Here is a 19304-nt window from a genome sequence, read left to right as displayed (position 1 = left end):
TTGGAAGATACCATTAAGCTTCTGCCGGGCAGACAGACAGGGGGGTGGTTGGATGGGAGGAGGGGGTTTAGCCAGAGTAGAGGCAAAAGCAATCCCCCACCCCTAGCCTCCCTTCCCCGTACACACACACATCCACACACTCACACCCCACCCCCTAGTCTGGCTGGGAATTTGAACCGATCCAGCCTGTTTAAACGGAAAGGACACAGATCTTCAATGTAAAAAAAAAATCAGATCAGACCCAGAGAGAGAGAGAGAGAGAGAGAGAGAGAGAGAGACAGAGAGGGAGGAGTGTGTGTGTGTGTGAGTGTGTGTGTGTGTGTGTGAAAGAGGGAGAGGGAGCGAGAGAGCGAGAGAGAGGGAGAGAGAGAGGGAGAGAGAGGGAGGGAGAGAGAAAAGAAGAGGGGGAAAAAAAGGAAAGAAGATTTTCTCTATGTATATAAAGATGGCCACGTTAGCAAACGGACAACCAGACAATACCAGCCTGAGTAGCAATCACAGCAACCCCAGCACCAACGGGCATATGAACGGATTAAACCATAGTCCCGGAAACCCATCCACCATCCCAATGAAGGACCACGATGCCATTAAGCTCTTTATTGGGCAGATCCCCCGTAACCTGGACGAGAAAGACCTCAAACCGCTCTTCGAGGAGTTCGGGAAGATCTATGAACTGACGGTGCTGAAGGACAGGTTCACTGGCATGCACAAAGGTGAGTTACCTCCTGAACTTTCCCGGGAGAGATCGGGAGAGAAAGGCAGGCTCCTTCTCCCTCCGTGGCTCTCTCTTTCTCTCTCTCTTTCCTTTCGATTTCATTTCATTTTATTTCATTTTTGGTTGGCCCGGGGGCGGAGGCGGCAGGCTGGGGGGGCAGGGAAAGAAATAATAGACCCATCCTGGGAAGAGAAGAGCGAGAGTCAGGGCAGGGAGTCAGCTCCGTTTGGCTTATTTATTAGTATTTTTATTTCTTTCCCCGCTTTTTTGAGGGGTGAGAGGCAGCTCCCGGGGAGCGCCGGGCGAGCGGCGGCGCGGGCGCGGGGCCGGCGGCAGCTGTCCGCGGTGCTGAAGCGGGAGCGGGTGCTCTGTATTTACCTTCAGGAGCCGCTCATCGTCAGCCCAGGGGTGTGTGTGTCCGTCTGTCTGTCCCTGGGCTTGCTGGCAACCCCCTATTTTACAACTGTTCTGTATCTGGCACCGGCGGCTTTCTTTTTCTTTTTCTTTTCTTTCTTTATTTTTTTTCTTTTTTTTTTTAATAATCTTTTTTTGACAATTTTTATTTTTACTGCTGTCACAATTATTATTTGTAGTCCTCTACAAAACAAGAAGTGGAGGAGAGTGAGTTGCTCCGGGGGGCTATTTCATTTTAGTTCTATTCAACACGGGAACAGGGATATCAACAACAATAAAGAAGCCCATCTCAAGCGGGGCAGGGGTGTGTGCACAAAATCACGATTATGTGTGAGTATGTGGGAGAAGGCAAGACAGAAGGGACAGGTGGCAGCTTAGTTCCAGAGGGAAGAAGTCCCTGACCAGGCAGATTCCAAGCACTACTTTAATGTGCCCAAAGTCCATGCCGGGAACTTTTTAGGTTTTCTCTAAAGGTAGTGGAGATGTACTCCTCACACGGTGCCTCACTTGCTCCATCTCTGCCCGCTCGTTTCCCTGCTCAGCTTAGGCTGTCTGGAGGTGCCTCTCAGATTAGATGGTGCTCCGTTTTGGGGGTGGGGGAGGGTGTGTGTAGTGGGGGAGAGATGCTCAGATCCTCGGGTAGGAAAGTAGGACTCGCAGGGAGAAGTTGAAGATAATTTGCATGGTAGCCCTGCTTAGGAGTAGGAGAGAACCAGGAGAGATATGAGCCGCCTTATTAACTCAGATTCTGTATACGTGTGTGTGTGTGTATGTGTGTGTTTATATTTATTTTTAAAAAAGAAAAGGGAAAAGAAAAAGACTGGGTTGGAAGTGATTGGGGTGTGACTCCAGATTTAGTGCAGGAGAGAAAGCGTTTTGCATGGGGCCACAGGGAGAGTGGAAGTTGTATCTTTTACAGGACAGCTTCAGTACCAGTGTCTAGTCCGGTTTGGTGGACTCCTGGCAGTGACAGTCACCGGTAATGGCATTACTGGCTTCCCAGCTTTCCAGGTGCCTTGGCGAGTTGTAAATCTTGAACTTAACGGCATGTTTAGCAGGCATCTCTTACCCCTTCCCACTCACTCCCCTCCTTGCTTCCACTCAGGAAACGCGAATGAAAATATACCCTGACAGTGCAAAGTGCCAGTTTTACACAGGCTGGAGAAAATGTTCAGGGCTCGGGGACTAGGGACTCAGTCCAAGTTATAGGATATTTCTTCCATCCTTTCTTGCCGGTCGCTTCTAACACCCTTCTCATTTTTAAAATGATCAGTGTAGCTCTTTCGAACCTTGCTTTCTTTTCAGACTGGCTTCCTAGAAGCCACATCAAGGTCTGATTGGCATCACTTAAACATGACATCTGTACTATAATAATTATTAATAATAGCAATAAAAATAATAGTAAGAAGTGCAGGGGAGGAAAGGTCCTGGGAGATTTTATCTAATAGTGAGAGTAGACACTGAGCTCGCGTGTGTGCATGTGTTTGCAAAAAATTACCTAAGGTTTCTGTAAAAGAAAAATAACAGCAGTAAAAGCTACACTGAAGAGAATCACTCAACATAGTGTAGAGGAAATCTTTGAGCTAACACTTCGATAAAGTATTTTTTTTGTACTGGGAGTTTACTGTGATTTGTTGATGAGATTTTATTCTTTTGTTATATTTTATCTTAAACCGGAAATTAGTCAATCTATGCATTAACTTTAATTTCTATTTCAGAGATTTGAGTTCTCCCTCTTTAAGTTCAGTTTTGCTTTTACTGTATGCCTGTATTCACAGAGACAAACTCAGGAAGGGGGAGAGAGAGAGAGAGAGAGGGAGAGAGAGAGAGAGGGGGAGAGAGAGACAGAGAGAAGAGAGAGAGAGGGATCATTTATCTTGCTTGGATGTGTTTAACACATATCCCTGAATTAAGCAAGATACTAACTTCATTTCCCTTCATTTCATTTCTGTTGTAAAGCTGCAACCTAGGAAAAAAGCCAGGTGGGGAATCTTGTCGCCTCATCAAACCAAATTGCATGAGTTCATCTCAAAACAGTCATTTTTAACCTGCTATAAGTTTTGGACTTTGAAAGAAAATTTATGATGATGATTGTTATTTTGCAGGCTAGGGTTTGAGCGAAGCTTTAGTAGACACCGAGTTGCCAGAATTTTAGAGATCGGTTTTATTTAGTACATCCGAGAAGAGTTTGAACTCCTTTCTAGCGATGCCGCTGATTTATTAGCTAATCCTGATAAAAATATGCCTCTGGCTACCTGGAAAAAAATTACTTTCTTGCCAGTAGTGATTAATTACTATTAAGTCAAAAAGGGTGATGGGGCTTTGAAGGATGAGGGTTGTGTTTGCCTTTTTTTTTATTATTTTATTCATTTTATTTCATTTTTAATCTATTTTTTCTCTTTTCCCTTCTCTAAATGCAGTCGTGTGAAGCATTGTATTCACTCAGATGTCCTTATTTTGGCTTTGCTTTGCAGGCATAGGTGAAGAATTGCATAAAGATAGTCCAACTTGGCTCACAGGGGTAGGTTGGCAATACAAAACCCCAAGATGCTTTCCATAAGAGGTGCATAATGCTTATACATTAATTGATCCATCACTCTCAGTTGATTTCATTCCTAATTCAGAGGATGAGGCTGTGGCAGGGGTATACCCTGAAGGGTTAATAGTAGGCTGTAGTTTATTTAAGTGTACGGAGAGCAGACCTTGGGTGTGGAGGGGAGAAGGTGGGATTGTTCTGGGAGGAGGGAAGAGACAGGAATTAGCTTAAAGTAAAAAACCAGCAACCAGAGTAATTTCAGGTGTAAATCCATTGAAATGAGATCAAAGGATGTGTATTCTTGAAAATGTTATGAAGACATCCAATTGCGGTGCCCCTGCATAGAAGGAGGAAATTGAAAATTAAGAACCTAAAGTTAAAGTACATTACTATGCCCTCCTCCGAGAAAAACTATCACAAAAGGAGAGTGAAGTCCCAGGTTCTCTCACCAGCATCTCTGGCTGATACCAGTACAGATACCAGCAAAGAGGCAGGGGATTATGATTCTCTTATAGATACGCAAAGAGAGAAAGGGTCCGGGGGAAGCAGCATCTGGGGGAAGGTGGGAAAGGCTTGCCAGATCCCCGAGAAAATAAGCTTTCATGGCACGAGCGTAGCTGCTGCATATTTCCCCCATCCTCACTTCTCTCCACACGGGGCAGGAACAGGCTCCTGCTCTGGTACTTTGCTGTAGGGTTGGGAAGAGGCTGTGTGCTGAGATCCACGGGTAGAAATCTACCGGGGCTGAGCTGACCCACCCACACGCTCACATATACACTCACACACATGCACGGAGTTAACTAATCACACTTTAACAATTTAGCAAGATATTCATTCATAACTTCCCCCCATCTTATCTAGCAGTGGAGTATGCTTAAAGGCTGAGTTACTGGGAGATATAAAGGTTAGTGCTCTCAGGACAGCCATATTATAATGCATTATCTTTGAAGTCATTTAAGGCCAATTTAAGTGGTATTTAGTATAATATTTATGAATTAATGTAATCTAAATATAGGACTGTCCCCATAGGTTTAAACAGCCTTTTCTACTGGAGCTTGCTTGTACCCAAGGCCTGGGAAATGTTTTAATTTAAAACACCCAGGTCTCCATAATATTCTATTTAGGAAGTCAGAAGAAATCAGCATTCCACCCTTAACTGAGATTTACTGAAACACATGCGGGCAAATGCACTTAAAGTGTGGAGATAGTGTGCACTGGGAAAGCAGGAGTCTTGTATAGACTTGAGACCAACAACACTCTTCAAACCCTTATTTAGGGGTGGAAAAAGCAGAAACCCCCCAAAACCTCCTTGAAATCCACCGCTGCAATCCCATGATTAGGGTGTTTTTCCTACCTGACCCGAACCTCACTCTATCAGCATTCAAAGCAGATAGAAAAACGCAGTATGAAGAGAATAGTTTAGTTCTTTCACAGCTTTACCTTCTGAAAAGTATAAATAATTTTAAAATTTAAGACATCTCTGGGGTAGGGAAACAAGGCTTCCATTCGTTGTATTCTGTTCTGTTTGATTACAAAGATAGATGATAGAAAAATTAGAACCTTGTTAAGTTTAAGGATGTTTATGAAGGTTGTGGATATGTCAGAAATTCAAAGGCATGATGAAAATGAGCATTCAATTAAGATGATGTATTTATTTATATGTAGAAATGTATAGGTTTGTGTGTGTGTATACATACAGAAAAAGAGATGTATACACATTCATGTGTATAGCCTTTGGGAAATGGAAATTTAGTTGAAGCACAACGCAATACAGGTGCTGAATAAACTCCTCCATAATTGAAACATAAGACTTGCCTGGCTGAAAGCAACACATACAGCATTTAGTATGGTAGTAAACCAAACAAGTTTTAGGGAGGTAAATGTGCAAATAAACTGGAATAAAACAGAGGAGACTTTATGCCTTAGGTCTAAAGAACAACCCCTTAAAACAATCCCAATGCAATTGGATAGCTTGATGGAAGAGAGGAAAAAAGCAACCCCCTGTACATTAAAATCTCCTGTACAGATGAGCGTCTATGTGTTTTGGTAATGTCAAACAGATAGCCCAGATTGCTTCATAAATTAGAAGGGTATATGTTAACTCTTTTTTTTTCAGGGGTCTGGGCATGGATTCTGGTTTCTAAAAGCAGCTGCAGCCAGTTATGATGCTGTTGTTACGGTTGTGTCAGCATTTCCAATACAAACTCCAATTTTCTGGGATCTCTTGCTTGCCTGTCAAGTTTTGCACTGAAAGCTGTTCCTCAGCTAGTCCCACTACTATATGAACTAATCATCCTTACAAGATGGATTTGTTTAAAAGTTACATTAATGCGGAAAATAGAAAGAAATTAAAGTTTGTGTGTCCACAGCTTTTGTTTCTTCTTTTACGTTTCTCCAGGTTAGACTTACATTTCCTACACTTTTACAGGTTACGATTACTTCTGTCTCTCAATATCTATATATACTGGTGCCTTTGGGCATTTCATGAGATAAAAACGGGTACTTATTATTTTCTTTAAAAAAAACTAATTAGCAACAACAACCAAATTTCATAGTATTTACTTGTCCCTACCAAGGTTTTAATTAAGGGGTGTATCAGAAACTCACTAATTTCTGCAAAAAAACAATAGGAACAGGGGATGGTTTGGTTTAGTTTTAAGTATTTTTTTTCCTGTATTGAGCCAGAAAAGATCCGAAATTTCAGCACTGAAGTAGAGGGAAAAATTGAGGATCCTTGTCACCTTGCATGAAAAGCGTGGTTCATCTGGTCCTGGATCCCACATCAGCTAGTGGCCAGTGCCACCGACAGGGCTTTCTTTAGCAGAGGATTCAAATTGCACAGCATAATAAAAGCCAGACAGCTGATGGAGTAGTCTTTTGAAGGAGATTGTCAGAAACTACCTGGAAATTGATAGAGTGAGCGAGATTGCGGAAAGTGTCTTGTGCTCAACCAAAAAGCGTATTGTACCAGTCAGGGAGGACAGGCAGAGAAGTCTCTGTTCATGGTGGTCAAGAGCAAGGGACGGATGGGGTTGAATGATCAAGGAGGGTCTCCTCCAGCCCTAAGAGCTGGAAGTATGCAGCCACATTTTTCAGCAAGACATCAGGGTGTTTTTTTATCATGCATACCCTGTGTGCATGCATACCAGCCGCACTGACCCGACAGACCATAACGACACTAAAGGAGCTGTTACTGTCCCTCCCGTCAATCAAGTGTGAACCGAGGCGGGTTTATGCGACAGGCAGTAATGGTTCCAAGGGAGAAAAAGTGGGGAAGATGATCTAGGCTGTTGGACCGCTTACCTGCATTTAAAATAGAGAGAAAGCATCAGAAGCCCAAAGACCCATGTAGGTGTTGGCTATAGCCTCAAAGTAATATTCAAAAAAAGCAGGGGGCTGCAGAGCTCAATGTGACCTGTCCATCAAGTACTGTGTGGTTCCTGCCCCATAAGAGTTTGCACTAAGCAGGTGAGGTGTTAAGCGAACTAAGCTGAATCATTAATCCCTGCATCACCTTTACTTCGGGAGCAAAGGCCTGTTGCCTCCTTGCTGGGCAGAACTCAGTGAGGTTTCTGCCATCACTTCGGTCGCTTCACATTTGGAAATCCTGCTGCAGGTTTGCACTTACTGAGTGTTTCAGATTCCCTTTAAAATTCTGGATTATGGGTTTACGTAGCAAACCTCAACACTTGCAGCTAATGCTACTAATTTCTGCACTTGCTGGCTTGTGCCTTAACTTAGCTTTACTTCTGTAAGTGAAACTAAAACTAAAACAAATGTGAGGAACTGACAAAAGCCTGATCTTTGCCACATTTCTCACTCACTTAAACATTCCACTTATGCTTGTATGACTGTTGCCAGGGTTTGTCATGGTGGACTGACACTTATGCATTAAAATCTGCTGTAGAAAAAGGGAAAAGTATAAACCATGGTGAGTAAAAGTTATGGTTTTCTATCACCATTGCTCCATTTACTGAGTTGGGGTATATATTACAATGGTCTCTCTTTCCCTCTACGTCCGGGAGAGCCATCATCACATTTTGGGGATCTCAGGATCTACTGAGTCACTTTGTCTGCGCTGCATCTCTTGGTGTGGTCTGGAGTCAGGATGTCACCACAGAGATTGCATTTGTTTGCTTTTTTCACAGTGAGCCACAGCCTGAATGCACATACAGGTGAATGCAGCTTTTAATGTGCATTCATTATATCCAACTGACATCCCCTTGAAGGAAGAGAGGGCTTACTATTGTCGCTCCTTAAAATAAAGATGGATGAGAGCTCTAAACCTCTCAAATAAAGTGCCTGACCATATGTAGTAGCTAAAAATAAATCATATACGGCCATCTATTCCATGTAAATGAATGGCAAGACATATAGATATAGACATTGTGTTAAGTTTGTCAAGCAGAAGCAGCCAAAAATATTGATCAAGGCAAGGGGGAAAAATTGATAATGAACTGGACTCCAAGAAGACTTTAATTGACAGTGACTTCTATGAACCAGCTTTGGACAGTATATATAAACTGACCACGATGTAACTTTATTGCAATGCACTCTCCTGTAATTAATTGTCACCTTTGTTAAGACTGGCTACAGATCAAAGGTTTAAAGATACTTAACAGGTTCTTAGTAACAAACCCTTCAGATGCATTAGAAATATCCGACAGCTCAGCCAATGAGGCATGCAGATTTCGATCTACCTCACCCTTATCTGTTTATTTCTCCCTCCTTTGTTGAACACGGAAAGTCATTGTTTAACATTAACTATTTAGTAGATGACTTTGTTGGCAATTTTGATGCCTCCAGGGGCATATGGTTGTGGTGATGAGGACCTTCACTGTAAGGTCTTTCAAAGTATTTTGCCAACAGAAAGTTGCATATGGTTTGGTAGACCAAGGTGTAGTGCAGACTCAATTTGCAGTGCAGAGTATTCTTACCCCTTTATGTATCTGAGGTGTTTAATTTCCTTATTTAAACCCCAGAAAACATGAAAAGAATGTAAGAACCTTAAAAAAGCATAAAAAAAGTGTAGTTGAGAACGAACTTTTATATGAAAACTGCGTATGCAGTGAGATACAAGTGTACCTGACATGTTTGTATATCACACGCATGCAACTGTTTATTTTATGTGCATGTTAATGAAAACATACATTCAGTACAGACAGGATAATATAGGTCTCTAAATAATTCCTTTCTGAAAGACAGTACAGAGAACATACTCTTATGTGAAAGTGGCAGGTGACTTAACAGGGTATTCCTGGAATTTTATGCAGAGTTTAATATGATACGTAACCATTTGCTCATTATCCTATTTTAATGATACAGTCACAATTAATTAATCTCTGGTTTATTTCTACATTGTGTCTGAGTCTCCAAAATATTTTAGAGGCTACCAGGCTGCCTTCCCTATGCATCGGGGCAGATAACTCTGGACATGAAGCTTCTTCAAACAGAATAAAAACGGAGCTTTGCAGTCAGAGTTGGTCTGATAAGATCTGACTGTATATTTGGCCTGTTTCTAATTCAAATGCCTGTGTATATACTACACAGGGACTGTGTATGCCTGCATGTATGGAAAGGGCAGACTTACATTTGCACATAGTTCCTCTCCTTCCCAGTCCCTAAGGATAGATTCGCATCACATAATATGCATCACTCACTGCAAACGCACACAAATATCTTTGTCGGACTCGGTAGCTTCTTGCAGGTAGAGTATAAAGCAGCATCAGCCTAATAATATCCCTATAAAACAGTGCTTCCTTCCTAGGATCGAGAGGGATGAAGGTTGTCAGCAGATCAAAAGATATACCACAGTGTGCTTGTAGAAATCCCCTGATTATGTTTCCTCTCTATAATGCTCTAATTCACTATTTGATCAATTGTAAAAGGGCCAATGCTTTAGGAGAGAAAAAAAAGTATTAGGTTACTAGATGCTTCAGGGTGAGTGAAAATCACACCTAAAATTATATGTAGCAATACAGTAATAAGCTTATCAATACTTCTTTAAGGAATCTGACAGCCCTATATGAGAGATTCAGTTCTGTGAGCAAAGGTCACAATGCAGGTATTGCTTAAGACTATCGATAGCTTAGTTGACCAATCTAACCAGAGACTGTGTAATGTACCTGCTGTTAACAGGCGGGGAGGAGAACTATGAAGAATTTACAGAATTGCCCACATGTAATATTAATAATATTGATTGATTCTAATAATATAATAAGGTAAAGACACATTTCTTTGAAATAGTGCATGGAAGCAGAGCGAGAGTGAGATACATTTGCGGAGTAGATTGAATTGGTTTGCACCTCTCTGAAAGTTAACATAGAGAAAATTCTGTTTTCTTGCCTATGCTCTCTTTCTTGCCCATTTTTTCACCCACTGCAGACAGAAACAAGATTTGTTTTTCTCTATGATTGGGTCTTGGCCCGGCAGGTGCACAAAAGCCAGGGACCTGAGAAACTTCTTTCAGCAAGGAGCATTTTGGTCTACAACTTCAGCCCTCCTCAAAATAGGATTAATCCTAGAGAGCTCTTTTTCAACATAGAATTGCAATGAAAGTATTTCTTCTTTTTTTTTGCCCACACCCTTATCAGCATTTAAGGGATGGGGGGAAAAACATGGTGGAAATAACGTATGTTCTACACTGTGTAAAATCTATAATTGACAAGAAAGGACTTTGCAGAGCAGCCACACACCTGCTCCAAAGGCTGCTGAAGTCCAGAAAAACTCTACCTTGCCTGCAGCAGTGTTTGGATTGGGCCTGAAGTTACGGGCAGTTCTGTGAGATGCCGCTGGTTGAAGCAGGAGCGGCCGATAACATGCGATGTGACTGACTTAAGATGGTTACTCACCTAAACCCAGACACACAGACCTGGCTCCATCCGAATTTCTTAACTACTCCTTCTGCAACAATAGGCTGCCTTATCTAGGTAAGCTAGTTCACTCCTTCTGCTATACTATTCAGCTTCAACCATCTCATTCCAGTGTCCGTATGGTGGTTTCAAGAAGGTTTGCATTTCATTACGCCTTTTTTTTTTTTCAGTTTACAGGGCAAGTGTTTTTCTTTTGTGAGCATTTAATTGGTTTTAAACGTGATTTATTTGATCATATTCCACCTTCAATAATACATGGATGAGGATGCAATTTTTCACCCTCTTTTATAAAGATATATTGTTACTCAATTATGCTATTCTGTGGGATTTGTTCTGTTCTGTGCATTCAGAGGGAGCTTGCTCATTTTTTTACTTTGTTTTCCTTCTGCTATCTTCTTTTATTATTATTTATATGGATTTTTTTTTTCTTTTTAGAAAAAGAAATCTCATTCAAGATACTGGCAATAAATGAGAAAAGTAGGAGTGGAAGTGAGGAATGGGCAAGACAACCAACAAAAATCCTTTGGCAAATCCTTTAAAAGCATACCATTGCTTCATGTTTATTTGCAAGAGGGGATACAGCCAATTTTGATACCAAAAAAAAAAAAAAAGAGTATCTTAGAAATTATTTAACTCCAAGTTTAGTCATTGACAGAGAAAGGAAAAAAAAGAAGTGAGTCAACCCGTAGGAACACTGGCAGAAAATGCACCTAAAGATCTCACAGCAGACAAGGTTACTAGAGTGGTGTTGGTTTCTACATTCTGCTAGGGACTTGGAAAAGTTAACAGCAAATTAAACAAACAAATAAGTAAACAAGAAACGCAAGCACTGCCATTCCTTCTGAATTATTTGTAATAGCTAATACACCTCAGAGCTGCTCCGTTTAAATTGCTGCCTGTGCCTGCAGCTTCATTCAAAGGAAGGGCATTATCTGGTGGGTGAGGGCGGGCGGTGAGGATGCCTAGGTTCTAATCACAGCGTGGATAATTACTCACCAACACTCCCTGATGGAGTCACTTAAGCTCGGTGCCTTCAGGCCTGAACTGAAACCTGTTGAATCAATGGAAAGATTCCCATTGGCTCTAGTGAGCTATTGATCTTTTATTTCCCCAACTGCAATATTAGGCTATCTGGAATTTATTTTTTTTTATTCTTTTTTTTTTTTTGAGGGAGAAGGTAATGGATAAATTTGGCATTTACTTATTTCTGTGTAAAGGTTTTGGTGTATCTCTGATGGTAAATGTATTACATCAGAGCCCTTTTCAGCGTAGATACGGAAAACATGCTTTCAAAAAACACTCAGTGGGGGCATGGAAAATTAGCTTTGCTGATTTCACTTGTAAATGCATATTTGTCCCTGCTTTGCTAGGAAAGGGTCAATGGCAATTTTGCCAGTTTTCTTTGTGTGAGTAGGATTCAACCTTTGTAATTTCTCTGTCTACAGGAATGTCATCATTCACTGATTCAGGATCTTGATTTATATTTTTTTTCCTTCTTTTAGTGAATCACATACATACTCTTCATTGTTATGGCAACTGAGGGAGCTGCAAAGCAAGGATTTGATGAAGGGCTGCATCCCACCTTTCTCCTTTAAGGGCCTGATCCAAACCTAATGTTTGCAACATGGTTTGGATCAAACTGAAGGTATCTGCCTTCACAGGGTCAGTAAAAAGAGCAAGTTCCCTCTAGACAAGTGTACTCCTGCCCTCAGTACAGGCAGATGGAATTGGCAGTCGTCACCCATTTGCCTAGCACCGACCCAACATTCTCTGAAGTCAATAGTTAGACTCTGACCCAGCCTCACAAACAACAGACAGACACTGTGTGAATCTTTAAACAGGGATGTGAATATCCCTGACTTTGTCAGAGCAAGGTAGCCCGGAAGGGAGTTTTCATTGCTGATACCCAAGGTGTAGGTTGTGGAGGATAAACAACACCCCAGTGTCCTTAGTTATCCGGCCACAAAAAATTTAATTTAGTAATGTTTTCATCAGAGAGGACAGTTTCAGGTGATGTCCTATAGGAAAAATCTGACAGACAAATGAATCAGGCTTCTTGCTTTTTTTAAAATTATTTCTGTTGTAGTTTTAGTTCGTTCATCAATAGCAATGTACGTGGGATTCTTTTGTTTGTTTGGGATCTTTTCTGGTGTCCCCATCCCATCTCTGCTCATGTCTTTTATGAAATAAATGAAGGATCTGGAGTGTGCATGCAGTTATGTGTGTGTGTAGAGTCGATTATCTAACCCCTAGTCTATTTGAAATCATCACAGTGCACTCAAGTCAATGATATTCTGTCAAAGGTGGAGAGGAAGCGTGCGTGCAGTGTAAGTGCGTGAACGCGATGCTGTTTGATTGCCTGAAATCCAGCTAAGTCTCAGTTTCAAAGGCCTGGAGGCAGCAGAGAAAGTATTTGTTTGTTTAATTATTTATATATTTACTCAGCTTTACTGACAGTGTTTGCAGATGGGGAAAAAAAATTGAAGAAGGAATGTTGGATTCTTCTTTGGAGGGGAATATGCGTTATATTAGCCTCAATCTGTTCTCCCATATAATGGCTGATTTCTGCTCATTGATCATTTGTTACTGACCGGCTCATTGAAAAAGGCCAAAAAGGTGCTGGTAGAATTAGATTTCACGAGTTTATTCATAAAATGAGTTGCACAATAGGTGTGTCATTTCCCTGTCTTTTCCTCTGCGCCGATCCAGGGACAGGACTTCTGGCAGCAGCTTCTTAATTCAAGAAGAAATAGCTGAGCCACCGGCAAACTAGATGACTCTGCTGTGACAAAAGATACAGGTCCGACTGCTGGGCTATCAGCTCACTTCCCCAGCTCGGACCTCTATCCTTGGCTTCTGCTTTTGCTCTTCAAGTGCAGCACCAAGGCTTTCACTGGCTGGGCTTGCATCCAAGACCAGCTCTTCATCCTGGCTTCCCAGCCTTCCTTGCCTGGTTGCAGGTACAGGTGTGGATGTGTAGACCACAGGCTTTAGATCCACTCTGGGATCAGGATCCTTCCCCAGGTGCCACTCCAGGCTTGCTGCCCATTCCCACTTGTCAGCTTACCGTGCCCATGAGTTGTTTATTTTCCATAGACAGGCTACAGATCTGTTTCCCCAGCTCTCACCATTGCTGTTCACATTCCTCTTCCCTTGGTTCAGCTCTGCGCAGACATTCTGCCCTCACGCTGTCCCTTGCAGAAAGCACTTCACCGGTTCATGCTGCGAGTCACCACTTGGATCCTCTCAGACCACTCTAGCTGTCTCTCCTCTCCTTTCTCATCTCCTTCCCTAGCAAGTTTTGGGAAATGGAAGCCATGCTGGCCATATTTTCAGAAAGCAAAACAGCCACGGGTAGTAGCAGAAAGACCTGCACTCATGAAGTAAGCACAAACACAGATACACCAACAGACGCATTTCTGTACATAAACTACTGAGAGAGTAGACATAAAAAGTTGTTGTTTTTTTTCCTTTTGAGGTTCAAAATTCAGTGTCCTCTTTAAATTTAAACATTAAAAAAAAAAGAAATAATGCAGTAAACCTGTAATTTCACCAAGGCAATTGCACCTTTTTATTTTTTAACATTTCTTTTTTCATTAAATCAGCAGCTTGTTTCTCACACCTGAACAAAGATCCTGCATACGTTTCCCTTTGAATTCTTAAAATTGTGATCTTATTCTTAATTATCCCTGGCAGTGCATTCTAGGACTATACTTCAGCTTCTTGCAAAAATATTTTTCCCTGCTGTTTTGAAACATAACTACCCTTCACTTCCAGAACCTCTCTGTAGCAATCCCAAATAATTGCGAGAAGGCAAAATAAGCATTTGATGTGGTGTTGCATCAGAGTCCTCTTCATTCAGAGTTAGGTAGGAAGGAGCCTATTTCTAGCCCAGTCCTCTTACTAACCTTCTGTATCATACCTGATCCTGTTCCTAGACCTGTTCTTCCTTAGTTTGCTATGTGTAAAGAGGAATTTATGATATCCAGCTTTGCAAAGAGCTTTGTGTGTATTTAAGGCAGAAGTCATGCTGTAGCTTTAGCAGTGATGGTCTAAGGTTATAAATGAGACCACATTTGTAAGGAGAGGTAATATCTTTTATTAGTCCAGCTGATACAGCTGGGAAAAAAAAGACAGACTTCCTTGTGTGCCTGAAAGCTTGTCTATTTTTTTCCAACTGTATCACTTGGTCTAATAAAAGATATTACCTCTCCCAGCAAGGCTTGTCTCATTTGAGGTGTAAAGCATGTACGCTGGTAATTTAGGCCTGGTTTTTGTGTGTGCTGAGGGATTAGACTTTTCCTCACTTAGGTGGATAGGGTAAAAACACCCCAGGTTGGTGTCCCCGTCTCTCACTTTCTGTGATCAGCGGCAGTGGTCATCTCACAGGCATTGAGAGGTGCAGAGAAGCTCTGACAGCCCCTGTTTTCTGATCCTGGAGATGTCCTTCCTATTTTACTGTTCTGCTCCCTTCCAAAGCACCACATGCCCTCTCCTCACCCCTGTGACTGTAATTTATTTATAAAATTGCTGCGTGTATGTGTGTGTGCGTATGTGTGTGGGCAACCACACAAACATCCCCAAGCTGCCGAGCAAGCTGATGAGCATTTTCTAATGTATTTAGCAAGTAATAATGCAAACCACAGGCAAAAAGTACGACAAGGAGAACAGGTAAAATGCTTAAGCCAGGGAAGACTTTGGAAGGAAGGGTTTTTTTCCACACCTGTAAATAAATTGCCGCCCCCTCCATGGCTGGGAGAAGCATTTAGGTGGGTTTCTTTTTTTTTGTTTGCTTGGTTTTTTGTTTGATTTCGTAAAGTATATCTGAAAATACTGAGCAGCAGAAAAGAATCCAGAAGCAGATAGCAGGTTTTCAGACACAGCAAAATCTGACTCGTACGCATAAGGCAGCAATAGTCAGAGGACAGCTATTACTTATGCTTGGCTTTACTACCAGGGAAAGCGTCGGATCATCTATTCAGATCAGGATAGTCAGCTATGCCAAAGGTTTAATCAAATATTAAACATGGTCAGTAAAATTAAACCAACGTTAGATGTGCAGGAGTTCTGTTCCTTTTCAAGTAAGCACTCTGAGAGGGGAAAGTTCTCTCCTGTCTCTCTCTGATGGAGACCTTTTGCGGCTGGAGGGATTCTTTTTTCAGAGAGGGATCCACATGGGTGTATGTCTGGATAAATAGATGTGCATGTGGATCTTTGAATGCGTGTCTCTTACCCTATCAAGTAGACACTGACTTGATTTTCCCCCACAAGTTCATATCTTTCTCACTCAGATAATTTCCTGTATGCTGTTAACTGTTCATCCCATCCATTTCTCTGTCCATCTGTCCCCCTCCAAACACAATGTTTTCTCTCTTGCACTCCCTCTCATCATCTCTTCAACAGAGTTAGAAAGGTACGTGCATGTAGATATGCGTATGTGTGTATTTGCAAACCCATTCAGGTAAATGTGCGTATCTGGCTGCTTATTGATAAATAATACACTTACAAAGCCACATCTGCCTCCTTCTTCTGTACATTTGGGCTGTATTTACACCCTCCAGCTCTTATTTATTCTGACTGAGGACAGTCAAAGGTAGAACATTTTGCAGGGAGTTATGGTTTACAATGTTACCTCTCCCTTCTATTATTCATTCTTTCTGATTTTTATCTAATCTCTCTTTGATTGTCCTGGTGCAGCTTAAGAGACAAAGTGAATTTTTATTGCATCATCAATATAATCTCCAGCTAATCAGCATCTGTGTGCATTACCATGCCCCCTTTGGCTTTTCATCTGTGTCCATAAATAATAAGAATAAGGGCCGGTTTTTGTGTGCATGCGTGTGTTTGTGTGTTGGTATCAGGAAGAGAGTCACAGCTGCACTTTTTCATTTCAGCCAGCTTGTTTTAGCAACATTGGACCCAGCTTTCTGCAGATTGTCTTGACTATTGCCCAGATTAATTTCCTGGTGCCTAATGCTTAAATCATGGAAACAATTAAAGTGGATGAATCCATACGCATCTTCTCGCAGCAACTGAACTTTGCTGTTCATTGTATACACATTTCCATGGCATTGCAGGCAACATGCCCAGTGCCAGCGGAGTGTAAGGTAGTCAACATATCCCCCTACCTGGGTATTTAACCTCTAAATTTTTAGTGCACACTTGCCACTCTTTCTTGGGTAGGAGGATAGTACATCACATGTCTTTGAACAGGAAGCTTGGAGACCAGATTTTTGGCTTTTGATTGCTGATATTTTTCCACAGCTTGCTGTGTAGCTCTTAGCCTGCCACTCAGGTCCACAAATTTTGCAGAGTTGAGCTCCTATACATTTTCTTCTCCTCCCTTCCCAGCTCTGGAAGAACAATGAGAATAATACCTCCCCATAAAGTAAGACTTCTGCTGTACTTTGAAATTCTCATCCCCTGTACAGATGCATTGTGAATTTTAAACAGAATCACTCTGCTTTCTCTTTAAAATACCCTGATTTGGCAGAGCAAGGCAGTGGCAGTGCCTCTCTGTTAAGCAGGCAGATTTCAGATTGGCTTCCCAGTGGCTTAGGGTGATACTCGCATCCGATACACAAACTGTAATGCTTCTGTCCCGTTCTGAAGTGCCAGAATCAGTCCTTTCCAAGTTGTCCAAGACTCATCACAAGCATCGTGCGAGGGTTCGATTAAATATGACAAAATCTTCAAATAAAAAAGGCACATACATTTATGGAAAAAATTTAGACTGATACGTTGAACAGCAGCGAACCCTTTGGGAAAGAGTATGGCTCTCTTCCAGATGTAATGTAGTTATGGTATAGAGCTGTCCATCCAGCAAAGTGTGTGCTTAATTCACATTGTGGAAAGCCTCCCAGAACGCAATAGGTTCTTAAAGTTGAGCAGGTGCTTAAATGCTTTGCTGGATCTGTGGAAATCTGTAGTTCAGATGAAATAATTAAGCGTAGGGGTGTTACAGAAGCCAAGTGAAAAGCATAATTCTGTGACTCAGAAATAACACTCCTTCATAGCTGTGACAGAACAGTGAAATAATGAAAGAAACACTGTGTACCTTGAACACCTTGCAGGGTGGATCAGGCTGAGACCACCTCTATATTTCAAAATATTTCCTTTTTGAATTCTTTCTTCATGGACAGATTCTGATTAGATTTGGCTTGGGAATGGGATTTGCTTCGAGCAAACAGAAACACAGAATATTTTCAGTTCTCGTCTTCTGTTTTCTTTTTTTATAGCAAATCTTTTTCCCTGGCCCCTCCAGTTCCACTCCCTGTTTTGACAAACCAGCTCATTTATCAGATGGGAAAAGAGGATGGGGGGAATAGGAATATTTTTGGTTGCTTCTGTTTTGCATGATATAATCCCCCTCTCCACTTAGCACCTCCATAAATAGGAGCTCCAATCTGAAATTGGTCACAGTTTATCGAACTCAGGATGAGACCAGATTGGGTCCTGAGTCTCTGTCAACCATGTAATAAAGAAAACAGAGTTTTACACTTCAGACAGATAAATCTGACACTTCATGTAATGTCTTCTGATTTTTCTGGATCTTTTATTCTTTTCAATTATTTTCCTTTTTTTTTAAATTTCAAATATTTATTTGAATGTGTACTACTAGGTCTCTCTTTATTGTTTCACTATTTACTTATGCTTCCTTCCACCTTTTTACACTCTTTCTTGCCCAGCTTCCCCAAACCCAGTGGCTAAATCCCTTGGGCAGGTATGAAAACACAATAATTCCTGGATAAAAATCTACCTTGAAGGATGAAGAGCATCCCCCATTTGGAGTTGGAAGCCATGAAAAAGAACACATCACTTATCTGAATTTGCTGTTCATCCAAGCACTGTTTATGGAGATTTACAGTTCCTTGCCTGTGCAAAGAGCTCTATTGCATGGTGTCTGCTGGAGGATTTTAGGTGGCGGTATTAGCTGCGGTATTAAAAATGCATCGGAAGGCACGGGGTGGGAGATTAGTTGGATAGAAGGACCCATGAATGAAGGGTTAATTGCATTCAAAGAGGGCATCGTATGGAGCAGAAGAAGCAATAGGTTTATTTTCTTTAAAATTTACTAAATAGCTGGAAACACGGTTTAATGAATTTTAATGGGATCTTTCTGAATCCTATGCATATTGCATCTGCTGACTGTAGGAAGTCAAAGTATTGTTGAAAGGGAGGGTATTGCCCTACTTTAGGTTTCACAGCTCTGTATTTAAAAAAAAAAATATTCTGCAACAAGCACTTTATTCAATATATTTTTTTCTCCTTATTTAATTCCTTCCCCCCCCCCCATTACAAGTGGAAAAGACTTTCAGAATCTGTGAGCCCTCAATACCATAGATTATTCTACTGTTATGTAACATGTGCTTTACATTTATTGAGCCATCTTGTGCTGTCAAGATAAAGGAGGCCTTAATATTCTCCTTGCTTATGAACCATCGATGAAGACTTGGTGATGAATTCTCCTCTTGGTTATATCCATGCAAATCTAGAGGAACTGACTCTCGTGAATTTCTTCTGGGATTACTGTGATATAAATGGGACTGAGATTTGGCCCAGTCTGGTGGGAGAAAGAAAGAAGGGAAAGAGTCGGTGTTCACTTTCTCCTTTCCAAGAGTGTATGGGCTGGGCTGGGATCTCACTGCAGAATTCATTTCCATGGAAGCTCCAGCAGAGGCAGCAGAAAAAACAATCTATTTGACTTCGATGCAATGCAAACCAGATACCCATTCACACTTTAGAGAGAGCGGGTTTAAAGGAAGCT

At 41.4% G+C, this 19304-nt stretch overlaps 1 protein-coding gene across 16 annotated transcripts in view; it reads left to right on the top strand.

The window, feature by feature from the left end:
• Positions 1 to 283: 283 nt before the first annotated feature.
• Positions 284 to 19304, top strand: part of CELF4 (CUGBP Elav-like family member 4) — a 700175-nt gene continuing 681154 nt past the window's right edge. For all 16 annotated transcript variants that reach the window (XR_002047480.3, XR_002047479.3, XM_039567118.1 and 13 more), the window contains exon 1: positions 284 to 713. Coding sequence is in view for 14 of the 16 variants with exons in the window: in XM_039567118.1 (XP_039423052.1) it covers positions 434 to 713 (280 nt within the window). In the remaining 2 variants the exon portion in view is untranslated. The remainder of the gene's footprint in view (positions 714 to 19304) is intronic.

The sequence above is a fragment of the Corvus cornix genome, chromosome Z, assembly GCF_000738735.6.
Source record: "Corvus cornix cornix isolate S_Up_H32 chromosome Z, ASM73873v5, whole genome shotgun sequence".
Classification (NCBI taxonomy): Eukaryota; Metazoa; Chordata; class Aves; order Passeriformes; family Corvidae; genus Corvus; species Corvus cornix.
Note: the sequence above shows the minus strand (reverse complement) of the source record. Positions and strands in the feature narration are given on the sequence as shown.